General features: G+C 34.1%; 4 protein-coding genes across 5 annotated transcripts; 2 read left to right on the forward strand and 2 right to left on the reverse strand.

Moving 5' to 3' along the window:
• Window positions 1–335: 335 nt before the first annotated feature.
• On the forward strand, window positions 336–6,698 carry LOC25493164 (probable ubiquitin-conjugating enzyme E2 24). Its single transcript, XM_013601585.3, has 9 exons — window positions 336–635; window positions 1,048–1,882; window positions 2,118–3,577; window positions 3,864–3,974; window positions 4,293–4,727; window positions 4,802–4,865; window positions 5,532–5,671; window positions 5,820–6,131; window positions 6,236–6,698. Exons 3-9 carry the CDS (start codon window positions 2,129–2,131, stop codon window positions 6,467–6,469), a joined length of 2,745 nt encoding a protein of 914 aa, XP_013457039.1. The 5' UTR covers window positions 336–635; window positions 1,048–1,882; window positions 2,118–2,128; the 3' UTR covers window positions 6,470–6,698.
• On the reverse strand, window positions 6,490–8,736 carry LOC25493165 (pentatricopeptide repeat-containing protein At2g33760). The gene has a single exon (XM_013601586.3). It carries the CDS (start codon window positions 8,704–8,706, stop codon window positions 6,931–6,933), a length of 1,776 nt encoding a protein of 591 aa, XP_013457040.1. The 5' UTR covers window positions 8,707–8,736; the 3' UTR covers window positions 6,490–6,930.
• A 6,746-nt stretch (window positions 8,737–15,482) lies between these two features.
• LOC25493167 (protein LOL2) lies at window positions 15,483–18,917 on the forward strand. 2 transcript variants are annotated; one of them, XM_013601589.3, is made up of 4 exons: window positions 15,483–15,668; window positions 15,958–16,065; window positions 18,127–18,236; window positions 18,696–18,917. In XM_013601589.3, exons 1-4 carry the CDS (start codon window positions 15,554–15,556, stop codon window positions 18,810–18,812), a joined length of 450 nt encoding a protein of 149 aa, XP_013457043.1. In that variant the 5' UTR covers window positions 15,483–15,553; the 3' UTR covers window positions 18,813–18,917. The 2 variants fall into 2 exon arrangements, with proteins under 2 accessions (XP_013457043.1, XP_013457042.1); XM_013601588.3 differs by having other exon boundaries at window positions 15,492–15,668; window positions 18,692–18,917.
• Window positions 18,918–19,553: 636 nt separating this feature from the next.
• LOC25493168 (early endosome antigen 1) lies at window positions 19,554–21,592 on the reverse strand. Its single transcript, XM_013601590.3, has 8 exons — window positions 21,340–21,592; window positions 21,152–21,241; window positions 20,802–20,861; window positions 20,668–20,707; window positions 20,456–20,549; window positions 20,153–20,212; window positions 19,965–20,056; window positions 19,554–19,854 (listed from the first exon to the last, which is right to left on the reverse strand). Exons 1-8 carry the CDS (start codon window positions 21,447–21,449, stop codon window positions 19,768–19,770), a joined length of 633 nt encoding a protein of 210 aa, XP_013457044.1. The 5' UTR covers window positions 21,450–21,592; the 3' UTR covers window positions 19,554–19,767.
• Window positions 21,593–22,721: the final 1,129 nt, after the last annotated feature.

A 22,721-nucleotide genomic window follows, 5' to 3' on the forward strand; every position in this document is an offset into this window, starting at 1 on the left:
CTAACATAACAATTAACATACTACCACACCTTAAAAGACTATTCAAGAACTTCACTCGCCTCGATGGCTCGCTCGGCCCAAGCATCCTCATGACCCGGACAGTGGAGCCATGTTTCTTGCAAGTTAAGTCTCCACCGGCCTTGGGCAAGGTTTGAGGAACAATTAGCCGCCCACAATTATAGGATACAGCTACAGACTAAATTACACATTAAAAATTAGGACATTTTGTGTGAAAGTTAAAGAGGGCAAAAGTGTAAATAAACACTAACTGTCTCCTAGTCGTTTGAGTCAGATACTATTTAGTATATTCTTTTCTGTTGGTAGGTTTAAATAGTCACCCTATTTATGAGTAAGTGTAAGAAAAAGGCTTCATTCACTATACAAACACTGAAGCCTTAGCATTTCAAAAAGAGTGTCTCCTCCTCCTTGTAATGGTTCCAAAGCTTGGTGGTGATGTTGAAGATGGTGGAACTGGAATTGGAACTAAGCCTATTTGAACAACACCTATTTCTTCCTTCTTCAAATATTTACCCTTAACAAATTCTTGGTAGTTTTTTTTTTTAAGCTAACAGCAAATGATGGAGTTTCTTTGGTGCATACCTTTACTAGCTTATGCTGGTCCAACCATTTCAGAGGTGCATATCATATGGTTCTTGCTTTCCATTTCCACTGCAAATTTATCCTGTTTTCTTTTAACTTTGGTTTATTTGTTTTTAGAGATTAATAGATTCATTCTAATGCTATGTATAGTTTGGTACTTGATAGTTGTGGATTCAACAAAGTTGATTTCCATATAACATGATTATGTTAGAAGAAGCAATTCCATAAAAATTCCAAGGTTTTGAATAAAATCTAAAGGCATGTTTTTGGGATTTTGTTTCCAACTAAAGCAACAAAAATTTTATCAATCTTTTTCATGAGACTTGTGGTGCAAAATACCTATTAGTTCTTCACTATGATGTCCTAACAAAGCTGGTTTCGAGAATAGATTTTATATTAAATTATAATATTGATCTGCATGCATCTTAATTTATTCTTTTGTTTCAGGTTCAATAGAAATGATGTGGTTATTGAAGCCCTTTTGCCTACTTGCTGTGAATCAAGAAGCAGAATATATTTCTGTTGAATGGCTAAGAATTCCTGATTAAATATTAGCCATTCTCCCTTGGCACCAAGTAGACCTGATAGAGTTTTAGGCTTTGTAGTGTGGGCAAATTTCCTTTGGCAATCTCGGAAAAGGAAAATTTCATTCCTTTCTGCTATTCATGTATGTTTTAAGATTCCTGTGTACTGGACAAATCTCCTTTGGCAAAAGTTACTGAATTTCCTTTGGTTGGATTCAGGTAGTAAAAGTATATGAGAAACATTTTTTCCTTATGTTATAAAATATTATCATTCAGAAGTAACTATTGGAACTCCACCTATTCTGGAGGCAAATCTCCTTTGGCATCTTTTAATTATCTTCTACTGCTTCATCTAACACTAGAAATTTTCCTTCCATCAAGCTACCCCGTGAAACCGAGAAAAAAAAAGACAGAAAAATCATCTCATAATTTTAGCTACTAGCTGGTTTATATTTGTTGTTTGAAGTGTTTCGTTCTGTGAAATATTTCATTCGCAATTGGGCATATCTCCTTTGGCACTTTGGAGTCCTTGATTGATTCCTATTATCCTGGCGGGCAAATCTTCTTTGGCATCAGATCTCTGGTTTCAGTAGTTGAGATAATCTTCCGGAGATACTGAATATCTGTGACAAAAAAATTTAATCAATCATAAATATATATTTGTATTATACACATCTATCCATTGAAGCTATCATCAGCATACTTGTTGCGATCACTGTACAGACACTGCAGTTTGATACTTCAATTTGCTTGAGAAGGTAAGCATGTTCTTGAATCCTTATTTACTTCTAATATTCATCTATATGTATGTTAAAATTTTGTCAGCCATTCTAAACTATGCATATCATCAATTTTAAATAAGGAAAATAGATTACTAATTGTTTCACGCGTAGCTCTCGTTCACTGTACATGGACTAGTTTCTTCTCTATTGCTGCGTCGGCGTGATACTTTATTGTAATTTTTATGACGTTACTATCAAAATATTGTGACAGGCATATAATTGATGGATGCTATGAGTAGTGATTCGGAATGGGAGACTTCCAGTGACAGCAGCAGTAGTGAGGATCAAGAAGAAATTGATTTTCAATATGGTGGTCAAGCTCAGAACATATTATCAAGTTTAGAGGAAAGCATTGGGAAGATTGATGATTTTCTCTCATTTGAGAGAACTTTTGTTCATGGTGATGTGGTCTGCTCCGTGTCAGATCCAACTGGACAGATGGGAAGGGTGACAAGTGTTGATTTGTTTGTGGACTTGGAGAATGAGAAAGGAAAGTTACTAAAAAATGTAAACTCGGACAAACTTTCGAAGATTCGGTCCATTTCAGAAGGCGATTATGTAACTAAGGGGCCATGGCTCGGTCGGGCTCAAAGGGTTGTGGACAAAGTTACTGTATTGTTTGACGATGGAGCTAAATCTGACATCATTGCCTTAGAAAGAGAAAAGGTTTTACCATTGACTCGTAAATTTCCAGAAGATTCACAGTGTCCATACTATCCAGGGCAGAGAGTAAAGGTTAAGTCCTCCAACGCTTCTAAATCAGCAGGATGGCTATGTGGAACTTGGAGAGACAATCAAGATGAAGGAACTGTTTGTGCTGTTGATGCAAGTTTGGTGTGTGTTAACTGGCTCGCTTCTGTTCTTTCGGGTAGCAATTTGGCTGTGGATGCTCCACCAGGCTGGCAAGATTCCAAAAACCTGACCGTGTTGTCGTGCTTTTCATACACAAACTGGCAGCTTGGTGACTGGTGCATGGTTGCAGACCAAGAGGAACAGACTGTTCAACATGCACCCACAGGAAGTCTTACCATGGAGCATAGTATGACAAGAGGGTGTAAGAGTCAGGGAAGAAACCTTATTAACTCTTGTATTGGGGAATTTTTTATAATTGGGAAGATAAAGACCAAAGTTGACATTTTGTGGCAAAATGGTGAACATAGTTTGGGATTAGATCCAGAGAGTTTACTCCCGGTGAATGTTATAAACACACATGAATTTTGGCCTCATCAGTTTGTGCTGGAAAAAGGTGTTTCTTACGATCCACTTAAGCCTAGCAGTAAAAGATGGGGTGTTGTCCAATGTGTGGATGCGAAGGAGCATACTGTAAAGGTACAATGGAAAACTGTTTCCATGTCCAAACCGAATAGTTTGGATGGAGACAAAATGGAGGAAACTGTGAGTGCCTACGAACTAGTTGAGCACCCAGATTACTCCTGTTTTTATGGTGATATTATGTTCAAGGCGGCTCAAAAACAATTTGGTTACCAAGCTGATAAAGAAACAGAAAAGTCGGGTAATGACATGAATGCAGAGGCTGCTCTTAAAAATGGGAACCAAATGAATTATCAAGATGACTTCCCTGATGACTGTTACCTGCGCTGTGTTGGCACTGTTATTGGTTTCAAAGATGGTGATGTGGAGGTGAAATTGGCTACTGGTTTCACAACCAAGGTATGCCATGATTTTCTGTAAATATAGTGTAGTTACGTAAATATGTGTCCACTTATAGTCAAAGTATGGATTTAATTTTTTTTTACAAGAGTAAAGTATGGATTTGATGGTAATGGTAACATAATATTAGAACCATGGAACTTGCATTGCTTATCATACATTCATATTGAATGATCCTACTGAACTGGGATTGCACCAATGTTGTCTTATTTCTATTGTGTGTTTCTGCATTAATTTGTATCTTTTCATGTGAAGTAATGTATGAATGATATTTTTTTCCCAACAGGTTGCGCCTTATGAAATTTTTCGGATCGATAAACACGAAGGCACAACTGTAACCCCTGCTCCTCAAGAGATGATTGAACGCGGAAGTCAACCTTCTGACAAGAAGGGAAAGGTGAGAGCAATATCTTTTCCGTTTGTTCTGCATCTCAGTGTACATTCATATGTGATATGTGTGTATACTTGTATATTATCTACCTGCTATATGTCAGACACAGAAGTCTCAGCTTGGAAACTATAATCAAAAGACAGGTTAAATGTATAGAGAAAATGTACTAATATATAGGATTTTTCAAATTCATTTTCAATTTTGAATGTAGAAATTATCAGCGTTCTTATCACCCTAAGTCATGTTTTTCAAAGATTAATTTCTGACTAGAGCTTACCAAATGCATCTGCCCAGTATAAACTGAACGTGATGTTTAATTTTCAGGACTTGTTAAATGGTGATGGTAGAAAAGAGAATTATGAACAGAATCTTGAGTGTAGTTCCTTTTTCCTTCCACGAGTGGCCTTTGAACTTTTCTCCAGTGTTAAATCCAGCATATTCCAAACACTTGGTGGAACTTCCATTTCAGGAGCATTTTCCTCATTGCCTACATTTGAAAAGGATAATGAATCAGATTATCCTGATAAGAAAGATTTGGAAACTTGTAATTTCTGCATTGAACCACATCCAACGGATGAGTTGCAATCTACTGAAGACAGAACTTCACATCCAGAAGTTATTAGGATCCATGACAAGAATGATTTTTCGCTTTCTTTAGAAAGCAACAATTCAAACCAGTTTAAGCAGTTTGATGTTATAGAAAATTGTTCTGAGGACCACCATTTTTTTGATGAGGGAAGAGGATTGTCAACATTGCAGGTTAGAAATCGATCCTATAGTGTGACATACTACGTTGATATATTGATAGGCTAACGATTTTCTTTGCTTTATAGGTAAAAAAAGGTTGGGTGAAAAAGGTTCAGCAAGAATGGAGCATCCTTGAGAAAAGTCTTCCTGGTACATACTTTATCTTTCTTTCTTTTTTATTAATCACCCTGTTTTATATACTTATTTCTCCATAAGAAGCCTTTCTGTCGCAGTCGTTATTGTTATATGATGCTTAAACTCGAATTAGGAAGTTAAATGAGTCACCGTCACCGGAGACACTGGTCTCTTAGCCATTTTAAAAAGGAAATCCATTTTGAGTGACAAAATATATATGGCAAGATGGCATGGTATATGTTGTTATATTTTTTATCCATAGCCACAGCAGGACCTCAAAGAAGTTTAATTGATGTAGAATGTATGCATGTTTGTACTGAGAGACCTCAAAGATTTTATCTGGAAACAATCTTTAAATAAGTAACCTGAGTGTTAATTATTTGATATACTAATGAAAATGGAATTTGTTAAAGGGAAAATGCTTGTTGGCACGATGCACAACAAGCACGACCACCACACGACTGTTTGAAGCCGTTAGATGACTCATATAAGCTTTTTTTTTTCCTTTTTTTACTTATTGTAAAACTTCCGCTTATTTCTGCCATCACATTAATATGCATGTCGTCGAATTTCGTGTGGTTTATATGTCGTGCTGTATAGCACTTCCCTTTTTTAAAGTAAGCTTTAAATGTTCATAACAATTTCTATAAATGCACTTACAATCTCTATTGACCCAAACAGACTCTATTTATGTTCGTGTGTTTGAAGAAAGAATGGATCTCATGCGAGCAGTAATTGTTGGTGCATCTGGAACTCCGTATCATGACGGGTTGTTCTTCTTTGATATATGTTTCCCTCCAGAGTATCCTAACGAACCACCAGTAAGCTTTTAAGTGTAGTTTGCAGTGCTTGTATTTTTTTTTTACAGCACCATTGTTTATAAGGCCCTTCACTTATGTTCAAGATCTCTAGATAAAAGCTCCAACTCTGAACAAACTCTAATGTTATCAATGTGATCTTTGAATGCAGATGGTGCACTACAATTCTGGCGGGCTCCGCTTAAATCCTAATTTATATGAATCAGGGAAAATCTGTCTGAGTCTCCTAAATACTTGGACAGGCGCAGGCTCTGAAGTGTGGAATCCTGGAACCTCCACTATTCTTCAAGTTCTTCTCTCACTACAGGCTCTTGTCCTAAATGAGAAGCCTTACTTTAATGAGGCTGGATATGACCAACAAATAGGTAGAGCTGAGGGAGAGAAAAATTCTGTGAGCTATAATGAGAATGCTTTCCTTGTCACAGCCAAATCGATGCTGTATCTACTACGAAAGCCACCAAAGGTAAAATTACTACATCTATACTTTGGTTCCTCCCATGAAAATAAGGTTCATTTTTTATACAATTGTATGAATGAACTTGTAACTGATAATGATGTCTGATGCAGCATTTTGAGGCACTTGTGGAAGAGCACTTCGAAAAGCGCTCCAAACATATACTTTTGGCTTGTAAAGCATATCTTGAAGGTGCTTCCATTGGATGTGGAAAAACTGAACATGAAAACCAGAAGGGGACTTCTGCAGGATTTAAAATAATGCTTGCTAAGCTCTTCCCCAAGCTTGCAGAAGCCTTTTGTGATAAGGGAATTGATTCCAGTCAGTTTGTTGAGCTGCAAGAATAACTTATCTACTACATTAAGAGTAACTTTAATGTTTCCCGACCAATATATTCCAAACTTATGTGTGATATCAATATGTTTACATGTGTCTGTATCATATCAATTTTAAGCTTGTTGGAACACCAATCTCTTGATTTTGCACTTCTATGATTAGACGTTGTGGTGTGATTATGTATCATATAAAGGCTTGTCCATGTAACATGAAATAAGAGATACATTGATTGGAATGGTATGATTGATGTGTCTTTCCATCTGTTTAATGATGATATGTATGTTTTATGACATTTAAAGTAGTGTTGAAGAGTTGGTGAGGCATGATTCGGTAACTATTAACACATATATGTTGACCACTCTTGCAACCTTAGTTTCACATGTGATGTTATAATATTCCCCACACATGCTTGTTCATTCTCTTCAGAGATTGTTCTCAAAATTATCTCTGATTAAACAGATTAATGCACCCATCACCAATAATCTAAACAAGAACACGAGCCTTCTCTGAAATGATGGAAACGAAGCTTATCCCTAATAATTATCTCTCTATTTGTCACAACAGAGATGAACTTAATTGCCGAATGACAGTCTTCACATATCCTAAGGTTCTTGACAATCTTGAGCGCCGTTCCATGACTAGTTTTCATCAGCCCAAATGCTACTGCAAGCTTCTCACTATGGTGTCTGAGGGCATACTCCCTCTCTTCTTCTTCCAACTCGTGCATTGCTGATTCAGGAATTGGTGCATAACCCGCTTCCTTGCACCTCCATATCAACCCGTCCAAATACTGATAAATCTCATTGGTCTCAGGATGAGCCTTATCACCCATTCTAAAAAGATAAGTTTTATTGTTGACATCAATAGAGCTATAACCCGCTTGCTTTTTAATACCTCTTTGGATCATTACATTTCTAACAGATTCCACTCTATCCATTCTCCCAGCCAATGCATACATATTAGAAAGCAATACGTAATTGCTAGGATTCTCTGGCTCTAAAGAAATGAGATGTTGAGCAGCTTCCACCCCAAGATCATAATTCTTATGCATCTTGCAAGCACCAAGCATTGCAGTCCACACTGCCGGAACATGCTCCACAGGACAAAGTTCCTTGATGAATTGATATGCTTCAGTTAGCAACCCAGCCTTCCCAAGCATATCAACCATACAAACATGATGCTCCAGTCCAGGAACCAAACCATACTCTTCTCTCATGCTTGCAAAAACTTGTCTCCCTTCATGTATTAGCCCTGCATGAGCACATGCAGATAGAACAGCAACAAAAGTAACCGTATTAGGAACAAGCCCCCTTTCTTTTTTCATTTCATAGAAAAGCTCCATTGCTTCAACACCATAACCATGCATACCATACCCCGATATCATAGCCGTCCAAGCAATAACATTCCCTTCACTAATCGAATCAAAAACCGCACGCGCTCTTCTTACATCGCCACACCTCGAAAACATGTTTATCAACGACGTACCAAGAATCACATTGACACGAATCCCATTACTAACAATACTATCATACACCCAACACCCCAATTCAAGAGACCCAATCTGAGAACAAGCCGACGACACAGAAACAAAAGTTGCTGAATCAGGACAAACCCCCATTTCATTCATCTTCCGAAACAGTGTCATAGCTTCATTCGCAAGCCCGTTGTGTTCATAACCCGAAATCATCGTGTTCCAAGCAACAACACTTCGTTGAGGCATTTTATCAAACACCTTACGTGCAACACACAATGCACTCGATTTAGCATAAAAAGCAACAATTGCAGCTTGTACAAATGAATTAGAACCAAACCCAGAAACGAAAACATGAGAATGAAGAATGGTTCCTATTTTAAGAGCAGAAAGATGAGCACATGCTTTGAAAACGGAGGTGAAAGTGTAGGAAGAAGGTTTGTGAGGGGAAGAAAGCATACGACGGTAGAAAAAGATAGTGTCAAGGGAGAAACCGTGCTGGGAAGAGGCTTTGATGAGGGAATTAAAGAGGAAGGAATCGGGGTCGGTGACAGAGAGGAAGAGACGGCGGGTGTAGGCGATGGAACCGGCGGCGGAGGAGAGAGTGAGGAGTTTGGTGAGGAGGGCACGACTACGGTGACGACCTGAGACAATGAGATGAGCATGAGCTTGTTGGAGAGGTCGAATGTGTGGGCCAGCACGTATCACTGCTTCGTATTCTACAGATTTTGATCTTTGTCTTTGTTTTTGCTCTTCCCGCCCGTTGTATTCTTCCATTGAAGAAGAAGAAGAAGAAAGAAAAGTAGAAAAAAAGTTTTTTCTAGATTACCTTTTAAGAATGGTGGGTAATTTACCACCGACCAATGAAAATGAGCAATTTGTTGATGGGGTCAAGATAGTTCATGGATATCACTTAAAAATGTGCTTATTTGGCTAATGTGTATTGGTTGGGGTAAATTATCCACCATTCTTCCATGGGTACCCTAGTTGTTACCAAGAAAAAAATATGGTTCTTTGTTTTAACACAAACTATGTGGAAGATTTTGTTGGAATTAAAGAAAGGATCGTGCTAAGGTTTCCTCGACAAATTACTCCGTAGACTTAACTCTTGTCATTTACAAACGACGAACAAGAGTGTGACATATAATTATTCGTTGTTTGTAAATGACAAGTGTTAAGTACGTTTCTACACAAGAATTGCTGGTACGATATATGTTAATGGAAAATATTTATTATAAAATATTAGCAAAAACACGTGAGTGCCCGTCTTTCCGCTCCTCGTTAACAACGTTTGAAAATTATTAATGGTGTTTTTTTTTATGAAATTTATATTTGAATTAAAATTAATAATATAAATGTTCGTTGCTTTCAAGTTATAACAAATCAAACTATTCTTGTCAAAAAACAAAACAAGCTAATCATGATTATTTATTTCAATGACACCAATAATATAACAAAAAAAATATAATCTAAATTCCTTTCTTAATGACACCAACAATGATCCTTATTATAGAAAAAGTTGTTTAAGTGTATTATTGGGATAATGAAATAGTAAGTATAAATATACTCATCTAGTTTGTTACATTTTTTAAATGATAAAAGAAAGAAAAAAAGTTAGACATATATATATTTATATCGTGTTTGTTACATTTTTTAATATTTAAATGTATTTTTATCTGTTTGTTACATGTGTTATTTGTATTGAAAACTATGGGTAATTTTGGAAAGAGAAAACCTCAGCCCAAAAAGAGAAGTGGTTATTTTCTTTATATATAACTGACATAAAGACAGACACTCATGTTCCCGTCTTTCCGCTCTTTTTATTGTGCTAAGGTTTAAAAATTATGAACGATGTTTTTTTATGAAATTTTTATTTTGATTAAAACTAAAAATATAAATGTTTGTTGCTTTCAAGTTATAATAAACCAAACTAATCATGATTATCTATTTCAATGACATCAATATAACAAAAAAATATAATCTAATATTTTTAATGACACCAACAACAATCTTTATTATAGAAAAAGTTATTTAAGGGTATAATTGAGATAATGAAAAAGTAAGTATAAATATTTTCATCTAATTTGCTACACTTTTTAAATGATAAAGGAAAAAAAAACATATATATACTCATATCATGTTTGTTTGTTACATTTTTTTAATATTTAAATTTATCTATTTGTTGCATGTGTTATTTTAAATATAAATAGGATAAATTTAAATATTATTTAAAATATTTAAATATTTATAATAAGTTTTAATATAAATAACTTATTTATATTGAAAATGACATTTTTTGAAAGTGAAAAGTCAGCCTAAAAGAGTTGAAATGGGCTATATATATATATATATATATATATATATATATAGTATTATGTGTATATGAATTTAAATAATTTATTTGGGTCAAATATTTCTTTGATTAAAATATTATAATTTTGTTGAAAAGTAGTCGTAAGAAACACATTGTCTCATCTCTCTTATTTATTATTTTTGTCGTCGTTTGAGAATTCTGGTCTATAAATTCGAATAAGTAGATGTTGTTCACTCATCGTATTTTAAGTTTAGCGGTATGCACTTGAAATTCAATTGTGTCCCTGTTCCTTTCTTCGTTGTTTTTATTGTCTCTTTACTGATGGCCAGTTCCGAAACCCAAAACTCAGTAGTTGAAGCAAAAAAAACCAAAATCGATACACCTGATTATCTTCCAGTCGATATCATTTATACAATTTTCACTTTGTTACCAATAAAAAATGCAATTGTAGCTGCATCAACTGGATCCCCGAGGTACAAAGGATCATGGCGCCATAATCGTCGATTCTTGTTTGGTAGAGACTTCCATTTACAATACGGTCAACAAAATTTGGTTGCGATTGTTGATCACTTATTTAATTCGCATGAAGGTAATGAAATTAAAACGTTTATGTTACATATCGATCCTGTTGGGATCAAAGCTTTGCTTAACAAATGGCTGCAAATATGCACCCAAAAGGATCTAGAAGATCTTGAGTTGCATTTTTTCCTACCTAGTTTCACAATAGAATCTAGTGTTTTTAACGCACTACACAAGTTAAAAACACTAAAATTGATTAAATGTAAGATTCAGTTGCCAGAGGTTCTTAGTGGCTTGCAATTTCTGCATACTCTAAGTCTGTGTAAGCTCCCCATCACTGAAGGTATGTTTCATGCGCTGATTGAGCATTGTAAAATGCTTGAAAGTATTGATTTGATTAAATGCTCTACAATTAAGAAACTGAACTTAATTGCTAGAGAAAACAGACATTTCAAAAAATTAAGAATTGCTAGCTGCGGAGATTTGAAAGAGATTGAAATTGATTCACCAACTCTTCATTCAATTTTTTATCATGGAAAATTTTCAACAATTCGAATTGTTCAAGGGATGCAGTTGTATGAGGCTTTCTTTTACTTTACACCTTCCAAAAAGTACATACAACCTAGTATGGTGGAAGCTCTAGTCAAAGATCTCTCTCATGTCTCCATTCTTACCATCACACCTGTGATTATTGAGGTATATGTATAAATTATAGAATGTTGTATGTCTATATACATTTTTTTTTTGTTTGTTCAGACATTTATTATTATTATTATTATTATTATTACCAATTAATATATTTATTAATATGTAAAATTATTGAACCTTGTAATTTCAGGGCGTGGCTCGTCAGGGGGTATTTCAAGAAATCCAATATTGCTTTGTGAATGTGAGGGAGCTTCAACTGTTTATGAATGGGGGGATATTTTGCAATCCATATCATATCACCATGTTTCTAAAAAATTGTCCATCCTTGGTAACACTCTTCATTGATGTGAGTACTACTAATTCATTCTCAACTAATTAGTTAACAATAACTATTAATTATTGATTCATATGAATCTAAAATTTAAGACTGTATTTTTTTTTTCTAAGATTTACACACACAAACCCTAGATCTCAACCAATCCATAAAATTGTCTTTTGGTGTCAGAGAAATCCCTTGACATTCGAATCTTCAAGGGCTAATTGAGTAATTCTAACTAGGTAAAACCGCTTGCAATCTTGAATAAATATATTTATTTTTTTGATACACACGGTTTTAAGTTTTAACATTGAAGTAAAACCCTTCTTTTAAAAATAGAGTTTAAAAATTAAACTAAATAAAATAAAATAAAAACGGATATATAATATAGGCACAAACTTTAATCTCTCAGTAATTTATGTTGTTTTTTTAGTCTTTGAGCTTGACTTTGAATTATACGTGCAGCTAGATAATTATCAATTTGACCTTGGAAGGATTTGGCAAGAGCACCAGAAAGCTGAACTTGATAATTGTAATCACAAATTTATTCAACTCAAAGTTGTAGTGTTAAGAAATTTTAAGTGTCTGCCTTCTGAACTTGAGTTGGTAAAGATGGTTTTGCAAAGAGCAATAAATTTGGAGAGGTTAGTGCTAATTCCACCAAGGATTAATGGTCGCAGCAAGTTCAAAAGAGAAGATACACCAATATATGAAAAACTTTTTAGTTCTTGGAAAGCATCGGAGAGGGCCATAGTAGAGTTACATGAAAAGTACATCAAGAAGAGTTTCATCAATCCAACACATCCAAAATCATGGCACTATGCATATGCAAGTTGAATTTTGAATTATGTTTAAGGATGTGTTTATTTGTCAGTAGTTTATGTTTATTTCATGATGTTGTGATGTTACAATAACAATGTGCCAATTTTGCGTTACATGCCCTTGTTTCTTTCATTCTGTCTTTTGCATTACCAACAATTTTAAATTTCAATGTTAAACTTGATTGTGCGTTCTCTGTCTTTAACTATACTTTTGATGATTTTTTATTTTTTTTTATCGACGATTTCTCCCATTTGGGGCTACAATGATGAAACAAAAGTCAGGAAGATAAATAGCTTAAGACTCATTAGTAGAAGGTGTATCTATAAATTCATATACAACACTCTTTTTATTTAAACAGTTGAACTTAAATGATTAATAAAATTAAAGTCAAATCGTTTAAGAGAATTTGAATTTGAGATCCGACTGAAAAGGTATTGATCATATTGTACCTACTTTTAATTAAGCCTTAGATTACCTGGACCTAAAATCGCATAATTAATATTAAAAAAATATTTAACACTTATTTTAAAGGGAAATTAGTTTTATTTTTCTTATTATGAATCAATTCATGTATGATATCTCAATAGATACATTCAACTTATTTATGTTTAGCATAACATTGAAAGGCATCCCAAATAGAGTTCATTTTATAATCAAAAGTAACGTAAACATAACATGCTTGAAATTCTTGGGTATTTATTTGTTTGATTTTTTTTTTTTTTTTTGAGTAAGTTATATAATTGATTGTTGAAATCCTAACATTAGATTAACTTTTTTTTTTTTTTTTGTTAGGTAGTCTAGTGGCTAGAATTCATCTTATAAGGTGAATAAGTGAGGTGTCCGTAGTTCGAACTCCGACCCCTGCATATAATAATGCATTGTCATACCAATTAAGAGATTAACTTATTTTTGTTATTAGATCAAAAACTTATTCATGCATTGCGGCAATGTGTTTCTCTAGTGGTTAATTAATATTTGGTAGATTATGTTGTTCAAAAAAATATATTTGGTAGATTATGATCTATTTGGAAGGAGGGATGCTCCAAAAATAATGAGTAGAAATCATCTTTTTTTTTTGGTACACGAATAGAAATCATCTTTATTTGTTAAAAAAAACATCTTTATTTATATTATAAATAGACATCTCTATTATTATAATTTTAATATATGAAACTATGAATGTCTAAATGTTTAATTTTGAGAACATGTGTCTCTATTAGTCTCCGCAAACATCAAGAATTTTGATTTTAGTCTTTGCAAAAAGTCTCCCTTACATTTCTCAAAAGAATCCCTTGAATGAATAGCCTTGGAACAAAAATATTTGGAATCTATCCATTCATCCTTCCAAATATCTTTTGGTTTTGAGGTTGTTCCATAACAAAGTTCCCACCGCTAATAGTTTAAGGGACCGAAGTTGCAACATGATGTCCGTGTGTAGCGGGTGCCGCAAGCATGAAGAATCTAGCAGACATATTTTTTTCTTAATGTGATTTTACATGTCAATTTTGGTATTAGATTACCTCCATTTCTAATACGTGGATGGAGACTAATAACATGTTTACTCTAATTGAGATTTGTAATAAAATTTGGTCACTGCAATGTAAAGTGATTTTCATAGCAGTCGTTATCAATTTGATCAACATTATCTCGTATCGTAGGTGAGGATAGGAATAGGTAAGACTGTCCGGTAGAAGTCTATAGTCGACCAATTTAAAGTTTGGTTCGGCCTAACTCGTTTATTAAATAGATTAGACTCAAACTTTTTAAAAAGCTCATAATTTATTTATTTTTTTGAATTTGGGATTTTCATTGAGTTGCAAAATCTTTGTGTTACTCTTTTCTTTCAATTCCAACAAGTACACATACTTTTGGATATTATCCTTTTAATCTCTTACTATTGTCATTATGATCTTATTCCAAATTATAAAGTAAAGAACCATATTAGCAACAAAAATAAATGCAGTAGGTCAAATCTATGCAATTCACGTTTATTAGCCTCTACAAAATAGATGTACAAGCTCTACAAAATTTTATTGGATGTACATGCAATATATACTTATAAAGTGGGGAAAAAATTGATGTACATGTTTTACAAAATTTTATTGACCTATTAGACTTTTAAGAAATCTATGCTTATTGGTCTTTTTATAAGTTAATCAAATGTTCTATTTAAAACTCTTAGTAAAAATTAGGCTTTTAGATAGACTAATAGAACATACCGGAATTTTAAAAAGGTCAGGTCAAATTTAAAATAAAGTCTTTAACAAACAAATAGGTCATGCTTAGAATTTCGTTTTTTCAACTAGGTCTGACCTAATTGAGCAAAGTCTGAATCGGTTAGGCATATTCACACCCTTATGTAGAAACATGCAAATATTTAACGGTTTGATAGTTTGTTCTTAACTTAGTTGAGAATCATACACTTCCTTAGTTTCATTAGTTGAGAATCATACAAAAACACTTTGTTTTAAAAAGTTAAATTAATCCATCAAAATTAACATTAAGGAAAATCGATCTTGAGATGGGCACACTCGTACTTATACTTAATAAATGTTAGATAAATAGTAGATACATTAATAAATTATTGAGTGAAGACCTCTATAATCTTAGCTATATTTTTTTAGGGATGGTTTATTCACACCCCACCTTAATTATAGTATGCGCTACATTTTTATTTTTATGTTAACTATGTTTGGTTTAGCTTTTTTATAATGAAAAACAATTTTCAATGCACAATTCACTATGATTTTAAGAAGCTTTAATTTTTAGCTTCTATTCTACTGTGAGTTTCTACTCCAGAAACAAATAACCACTAAGTAGTTTGGTGATTAAATCTTCATCAATAAATTAAGAATTAAGATTTGATCAAACCTCCGCATATTGCGTATCATTTTTATAACACGCGTGTCCTTACCAATTGAGTTATTTGTCATCTTTGTCCCATATTTTTACCTGATTCCCTTGTGCTTTTTTGAAAGAAGTAACGGGAGTGAAAATAAGCAGCTATGATGCAAAGCCAACACCAAGTAAACAAAGAAGACGACGACGGCCCGCCACCTGGTTGGCAACCTATTCCCCCACCGCAACGTCCACGGCCACCGCCACCGTCACTCCCATCCGGTCAGTTGCTATTTATTCTTTCATTCACTATTCCTATCACTTCTCTTTTTTCTCAAGCTAATAGCTTTAATATTTGGGTTCAATTATTTCTGAATGAGGAACAAAAGCTGTGAAAAAAAGGGGTTTGGATGAAATTTTTGTAATTTCTGAAGCTTGAAGCTTCCTTTAGTTTTAACCTTTTATGGCTCAAATGAATTGGTTTTTTTGTGGCTTTACTGCTCTTGATATGTCACTGATTGATTGAGTCCTCTATTCTTGTTTAGTCTGAATACCATTGTTGTGTGAACAGGTTTTGCTCAAATGGTTTGTGGTTCTTGTCGCCGCCTGCTTTCGTATCCACCAGGTGCCAAACATGTCAAATGTTCATGCTGTCAGACAGTCAACATTGTATTAGAAGGTCAGTTCTCTTTTTTCTCATGAACATGTCTAAGCTGTGAAACTTTGCATTTTAAGTTCAGTTTTGTTTGAGAACCTCTAGCTGGTTTCTCAAAATGAGCTATTAGAATTTCGATTAAGAAGACTATTTCGCACACGTTTTAGAGTATAACTTTGATATCCTGTCGGGACTGGATGAACATACGACCCCTGAAGGTAACACCCCAGTTATCAAAGCTCCAGCTAGCAGAGTAACTATATTGGATCATTCACCATTCGTGGACTCAACAATCCCTGATTTATTGAACTGAATCGCAATGAAATTTTCAATGCTCTACGGGACCTTTACTCCCTCCACTTTACTGAAAAGTGGGACATTTTGAAAAGAGTGGTTAAGTTCCATTGGAACTCCACCACTGCTGAGGAGGCTAAATACCTCTCTCGAGTTTATATCTCACATTGGTTCTTAGATGTTTACACCTTAAACAGGAGGCTTGCTGTAAGCTTTCACTTGCTTGTACTTTGGACAAATTTGCAGTTGAGATAGGTATTCAATCAACAATTTATGATAATTACCTCACCCTATTGCTCAATGCTCTCAAGCCGACCCGGGTCACCGGAACGTCTGACAGCTCCGTTCTCATTCCAATCATTTGCGCCACCCCATTTTGGGACCGCCCAGACGGTAACAACTATTTCAACATCGATGGATTTATCCTCGATACTGAACTCTTCAGCGCACTGATGCAGATCATGACTGACCCAAACAGCAAATGGCTGATGAACACCTATTCCAATGACATTCTAGGACGGCCATTTTGGCTACTTGACTGGCATAATGACCAAATATTTGCTTGGTTCCCATAAGATGAGAACTATAACCAGGATGACATCAACCTGGCTCTAATTTTAGGAGTAGCCTGTACGCCACACCTAGCCCCAAGCGATGATGACCCATAGCAATATCCAAACAATGTCGTACCCAACGCCGACACAATTTTCAAATATGAACGAAGAATTCCTGCCCAGTTCTACTCCAACTATGATCAACGAGTTGTTGGTCATCAAAAGTTGAAGATTACATGGGAGGAAATGCTAACCCATAATGAAATTGAAGCTGCAAGACAGAAGAATGAAGAAGAATACAATATCCAGCTTAAAGCTGAGTATACAAAGCTCGTCAGCTCAAGACCTGCTGCAATGGATACAGCCGAAGGCTCAGGACAAGCCGTTGTCCCATTTCGCGCCACTGGCGAAATAATTGACCAAGAACTCATGGCTCATGCCAAGACGAAGATCAAGATGTTAGACCCGCCAATGACAAAAGAGGATAGTTTTGTCACTAACATGTATAAGATCATGGACTATAAGTACTACGCTCGTGTAATTAGAAGGATTGACACTAACACCCGCACTGCAACTCATAAGCTGTTTATCTATAAGGATTAGACTACCTTTTGTTTAACGCCTGATTGTAATCAAATTTCCTGTGATGTTAATGAAATTTTCTTTCAGTTTTATTTTATGTATCTGATTGAGTAAATGCTTTCGTAACACAATCAACATTGTATTAGAAGGTCACTTATCTTTCTCTTTGCTTATTTTTCTCGTGAAAACGTATTTGCCATGAAACTTGCATTTTAATTTCAGGTTTTTATACATCTGGTTGATTAATTGCTTTCATAAACAATTCCATGATTGGACGACCGGTCCTGTTATTGGTAGTTGTGTGCTTGCTGGTGCAAACAATTTTGTGTATTTAGTAAATTTTAATTTTAATAGTAACATTTTTATCAAAAAAGGAACTTCCTGGTCATTATAAAAGGGATACAGTCTAAGCACCAATGACCAATCACATTTGAATTTGATGATGCTATTATCATGCTCCAAATTTTCAATTAGACATTTTAGTATGGTAAACCTCTCCAGGAATGCATATACGCTATGTACTATTTGAAGTTTTTTCACTTGTCTAACTATATTCTATTATTTTTGAAGTTCACTATACTTGTACAAAATATGACATGGCAATATCCTTTTGCATGGCAAGCTACTTATATCTTAACTTATTCCTTCATGACAGCTGATCAGGTTGGACAAGTTAAGTGTGGGAGTTGTGCAGTATTGCTAATGTACCCATATGGTGCTCCACAAGTTAGGTGTTCATCATGCCGGTTTGTGACAGAAATCGGGGTATGTTAACTGTTGACATTCACTAGTTCTCTTTATGCATGTTTTACCTTCTAATTTTTGAAGTCAAAATAAACAATGTAACCAATTGCAAGTTGATTTATGTACATAGTGTTCTAAGGTTTACTGACATATCATTAAGTTTGACACTTGATGTAGCGGATCTGACCTATACATATATATTATTACATTATATTCAACTATTTAAGTCTAGTTTTCTCTTTGTACGGTGGACTTCGTGCACTCGGGATAAAACAACTCATTTCAAACCTTTAAATTATCCAAGTGTAGGGTGATTGATGATGTTTTACTTTTGTGAATAATTGAAGACATTAAGTCCCACCCGCCTTTATTCATTCAATCTGAAGACAACCTATAGCTATTATTGATTTTATATTGTTGGCTTAAACAACTGATGTTTCCATTTAAACACTGATACCCTCGTGATTTTTGTGCAGGCAGACAACAAGCGGCCTCCATGGTCTGTACAACAAAGTAAACCAACTCCTCCCAAAGCTGGTTGTTAGCGACCTGTCCATTGTCCTATTAACTGGGTCATCCTTGTATAACAAATTATGAATGGGGATTCTTGTGCAAAGAGTTGTATAGATCTTAAATTTGCTATATGTATGGAATAACTTGTCAATGTCAAGTTTTGGAAGTAATTTAAAGAGTTTTTGACAACCTTCTGTTCCTCCCGTGATCCCTTTTCTTTTCATTGTCCCTTGAATAGTCATATAGCATATAATAATAATTTAGACACAGAACACCTGAATACACATATAAAGGGAAAAAGTAAGTGATTATGATGAAATTCAATTGGAGTATGTTTTTAAGTTATGTCCGTGATTAATTATCTTTTCCAACCATTCGCCTGTACTCTAGATTCCAATGGAAAATAACTGTATTTGGTCCCATCATATTGTTCATATGAAACGACTTTTGTGATTTGTCATGTTAAAGGGGTAGGCTCTATTTTGGATATTTGAATAACCCACAATTCTCAGTCTATACATGTATTTATGCTTCTGTTGACATCTGTAAGTATCGTGACTTTCTGTAAATAAATCCTAATGCTATCTGGGTGGCAATGAAGCCATTTGCAGACATCGTTTATGTTGTCGGCGGACAAGGTTGGGTTCTATAGCATATTGACATTATTGACTACTGATATGTTTGAAGAGATTAAACTGTATTACTCTGAGAAATTATGGTCTTCACACTATGAGAGCTAGAAATTCAATCAAAATCAGTAACCATGAAGCCAGAAAAAAGAAATGGATAAAATTTATCTATGACAATAGCAGCAGGCGCAGTAGAAAAGCCTTAAAACAGTATAAATGCATATCTTAATAATAACAACATAGTACAGAATTTGTGTTGTATATTTTTTGTAAGTTGGTTGTAATAAAGGATTAAAATATAAGTGGAACTATGCAAAGAGAGTTGCAATTTATCTACGATAATAGTTTCCAGTGAAATGATTAGAATCGGTAATTGTAACTGAATCATAAGATCTCTGTGTATTGCATCTTCAATCATCAGGTGGGAAATCCTCATCCGAAGTACTCTCCAAGAATGAACCAAGAGTTTTCCTCAAAATGCTGAAAGTTTTATCATCCTGTGACAAAATAATAATTAATAAGAAAAGCAGAACACTGCTGAATATGAGAGACACAGAGTGCTACTGAAAATTTAGACAGTGCTGCTTAATAGTTACTACTAATATACCTTCTTCTTCTTTTTCAATGACCCTTCAAGTTGTGTAATTTTGTCATTGCAAGCTTTCTCTTGTTCAGATATCATAGTTTTTTCCTTCTTCCCTGAAATACTCATAAAGTTGTAAGGAAATTAAAATCACAGAACTGGATTTGTTGTTTTCTATACATTATAAAGACAAATAAAAATGTATAGCTTACTCAATTGTTCATATTTCAGAAATAGCTTTTCCTTTTCCTCTTCAAATTTGGAGATAATATCTAACAATGGACAAAATCAATTAACATTTAATCAGCAAATAATTAGATTATATCAAACAAACACAGATGAATTAATATCAGATATTTCCAATTTAGCACCTAATTTCATAGTAATTACTACAAATAATCATTTCAGTAGCTATCAAAATATCATACTACTGGTAATTTCGGTCTTTTAGAAACTCAACTCTCACAATAGATTATGCAAATTAGTCCTCCAATGATAATGTTACAGAGATTTACCTTGCAAGGCCTGAAGAGAAGTGGCTTTCTCTTTGTAAAAATTCTCATGAAGTGCTTGAAACTTATTAGTTTCATTCTTCAAAGAGCTTTCAAACTGCATAATCAAAAAACAATAATTAAACCAGTTTTACACAACACATATTTCCATTCCTACTAATTACTCAGTAATTAACATTCAACACCATTCTTAAACCAATTTTTACTTTACAAACCTCTTTGGAACTCTTTGAAAGCGCCTTAGCAAAAGTTTGCCTAACATTGAAACAACAATACACTCTTTCAGTACAGTGAAACAAAAACTAATTCATTAATTAGTGCATAAAATCTAAACTGATGTGAAATCTACCTTTCCTTCTCAAATTTAGTCCTCAATCCCTCGATAGTAGACTTGATTTCAGAGGCAACACTGTCAGAAACAAAAATCACCGATTACAAATCAATTTTGCAAATATTTCATCAGAATTCAGTTTTATAGTTTCAATCTGGAAACGTAATTCCACAACAAGCTCAAATAATAATAAAAAATGAGAAAAAATATTCAGATCTGAAAGAATTTCAAAAATCAAAATAGAAACAAGAAAGGTGAAACGGTTAAAAATCTAGATTAGTGGAAGCTTCTCTCACACATACGAATAATTTTTTCAAGTATAATCTTCAAAATTCAACTACAGTGAAATCGAAACGCAAACGCGGTACCTTGAAATAGTTTCTTCGTTCTTCTTCTGACCGTCCTTCTGTGCCTTATCTCTTATCAGATGCAGCGCTGACACGATTCCTTTGAGGTCACTGCAAAAAAAAAAAAAAAAAAAAAGCATTAGATCAGAAAATTTGAACACGATTCAAACAAAAACAGAATAGAATCAACAAAAGCATCGAAGACAAACTCGGAGAGATCGAAATCGAAGTCGAGATTGAAATTCTGTTTCTTCTTATCAGGTTTGATGCGTTCGAGATTGGATTCTCGTTTCCTGACTCCTGCTTTGGTAGAAGACATTGCGAATTGTTTGAAATTGTGTGAAGAGAGGTTTTCTGAGTTGTTGTGATATTATAGAAATGAAAGCGTTGATGAGGTAGAAGCTATAGATAGCTCCTTGTTTGCGCGCGCGCGGTGAAACGTTTGTGATTTCAAATATCAATGAAAATAAAAAATCTTCCACGTTGGCATTCTCACCCACGCAGATGCATTTTCAAATTGATTTCAGTTTTTTTAGTTAATAATTGTTTACAAGTAAAATTGGTCATTCATAACAAACAATGGATTGTTTCAAGTGATAAATGACTCTGACCCTTTAAGTATATAGGCATGCATGGTTTCGATACATGAGAATCCACTTTATGTACTTCACAGTTTTTCGATAGAGATTAGTCATTCGTTAAGTGACAGTAGAAAATTTGTACTAATATCATTGCAACCCAAAAAGAATGATGGCATGCCTAAATTTATTTAATCTTAATGTTTAGATGGAAACTTAGACATGCAACAATGTTAACACTTTAAAAAGAGTTTGTCACTCGTTTGAGTGTCATAAAATTCGAGGAATTAATATCTACAGTTATGTGCGGATGATATCAAGTTAATAAAAAAACTTATTTGATTTTTTTATTGAAGGCAAAACTTATTCAATTGTTCTATGAGATATGAGTTTGGTAATTCAACGTTGACATTTGCCTATAAAAAAAATTATACTATTAGATTAATATGTTATATTTTTTTCTAAGTAAATCTTTTTTCATCGGTATAAGTAATCTTTATTGTTGATAAGAACTCTTATAACGTATCTATCTGTTATTGAGGTGTTGTATACATTTTTTGTTGATAAGAACTCTTATAACGGTTCTATCTGTCATTGAGGTGTTGTATATATTTTTTTGTTTAAATTTCTATTTAACTTTTAGACGAAGAAAAGTATGTAATTGTTTATATGCTTATACATTTAGAGGTATACATCTGGATGTAAGAGGAGATCTGATTTAATCTTTTTTTGTTTTAAGAAATGAACATGAACTAGTAAAAAGATTGATTTGGTTTGACTTCTATAATTTTTTCTCAGGGAATCCAAACCAAATCAAAATCGATGAAGAACGTGTTTGTTTGATTTAGTTTAATCGTGTCGATGTTTCTAAGAAAAATTAAAATACATACATGATGGGGGGCTTATGGTATAGAGTTTTGAAAGCTAGATACGGCGAGGTGGAAGGGAGGTTGACGGATGGGGGGCGCGGTGTTCGGTTTGGTGGAGGACATTGTGCAGGGTCCGTGATGGTG

The sequence above is a fragment of the Medicago truncatula genome, chromosome 4 (assembly GCF_003473485.1).
Source record: "Medicago truncatula cultivar Jemalong A17 chromosome 4, MtrunA17r5.0-ANR, whole genome shotgun sequence".
Taxonomy (NCBI): Eukaryota; Viridiplantae; Streptophyta; class Magnoliopsida; order Fabales; family Fabaceae; genus Medicago; species Medicago truncatula.

Excerpts from the sequence above, each read along its gene's own strand:
- LOC25493164 (XM_013601585.3), top strand. The coding sequence starts at position 2,129 with ATGGATGCTATGAGTAGTGATTCGGAATGGGAGACTTCCAGTGACAGC. Across the intron at positions 5,672-5,819 it reads AGTATCCTAACGAACCACCA|ATGGTGCACTACAATTCTGG; the intron begins GTAAGCTTTTAA and ends CTTTGAATGCAG. Across the intron at positions 6,132-6,235 it reads TACTACGAAAGCCACCAAAG|CATTTTGAGGCACTTGTGGA; the intron begins GTAAAATTACTA and ends TGTCTGATGCAG.
- LOC25493165 (XM_013601586.3), bottom strand. The coding sequence starts at position 8,706 with ATGGAAGAATACAACGGGCGGGAAGAGCAAAAACAAAGACAAAGATCA.
- LOC25493167 (XM_013601589.3), top strand. The coding sequence starts at position 15,554 with ATGATGCAAAGCCAACACCAAGTAAACAAAGAAGACGACGACGGCCCG. Across the intron at positions 15,669-15,957 it reads GCCACCGTCACTCCCATCCG|GTTTTGCTCAAATGGTTTGT; the intron begins GTCAGTTGCTAT and ends TTGTGTGAACAG. Across the intron at positions 16,066-18,126 it reads AGTCAACATTGTATTAGAAG|CTGATCAGGTTGGACAAGTT; the intron begins GTCAGTTCTCTT and ends CCTTCATGACAG.
- LOC25493168 (XM_013601590.3), bottom strand. The coding sequence starts at position 21,449 with ATGTCTTCTACCAAAGCAGGAGTCAGGAAACGAGAATCCAATCTCGAA. Across the intron at positions 21,242-21,339 it reads TTCGATTTCGATCTCTCCGA|TGACCTCAAAGGAATCGTGT; the intron begins GTTTGTCTTCGA and ends TTTTTTTTGCAG. Across the intron at positions 20,213-20,455 it reads TTCTCTTCAGGCCTTGCAAG|ATATTATCTCCAAATTTGAA; the intron begins GTAAATCTCTGT and ends GTCCATTGTTAG.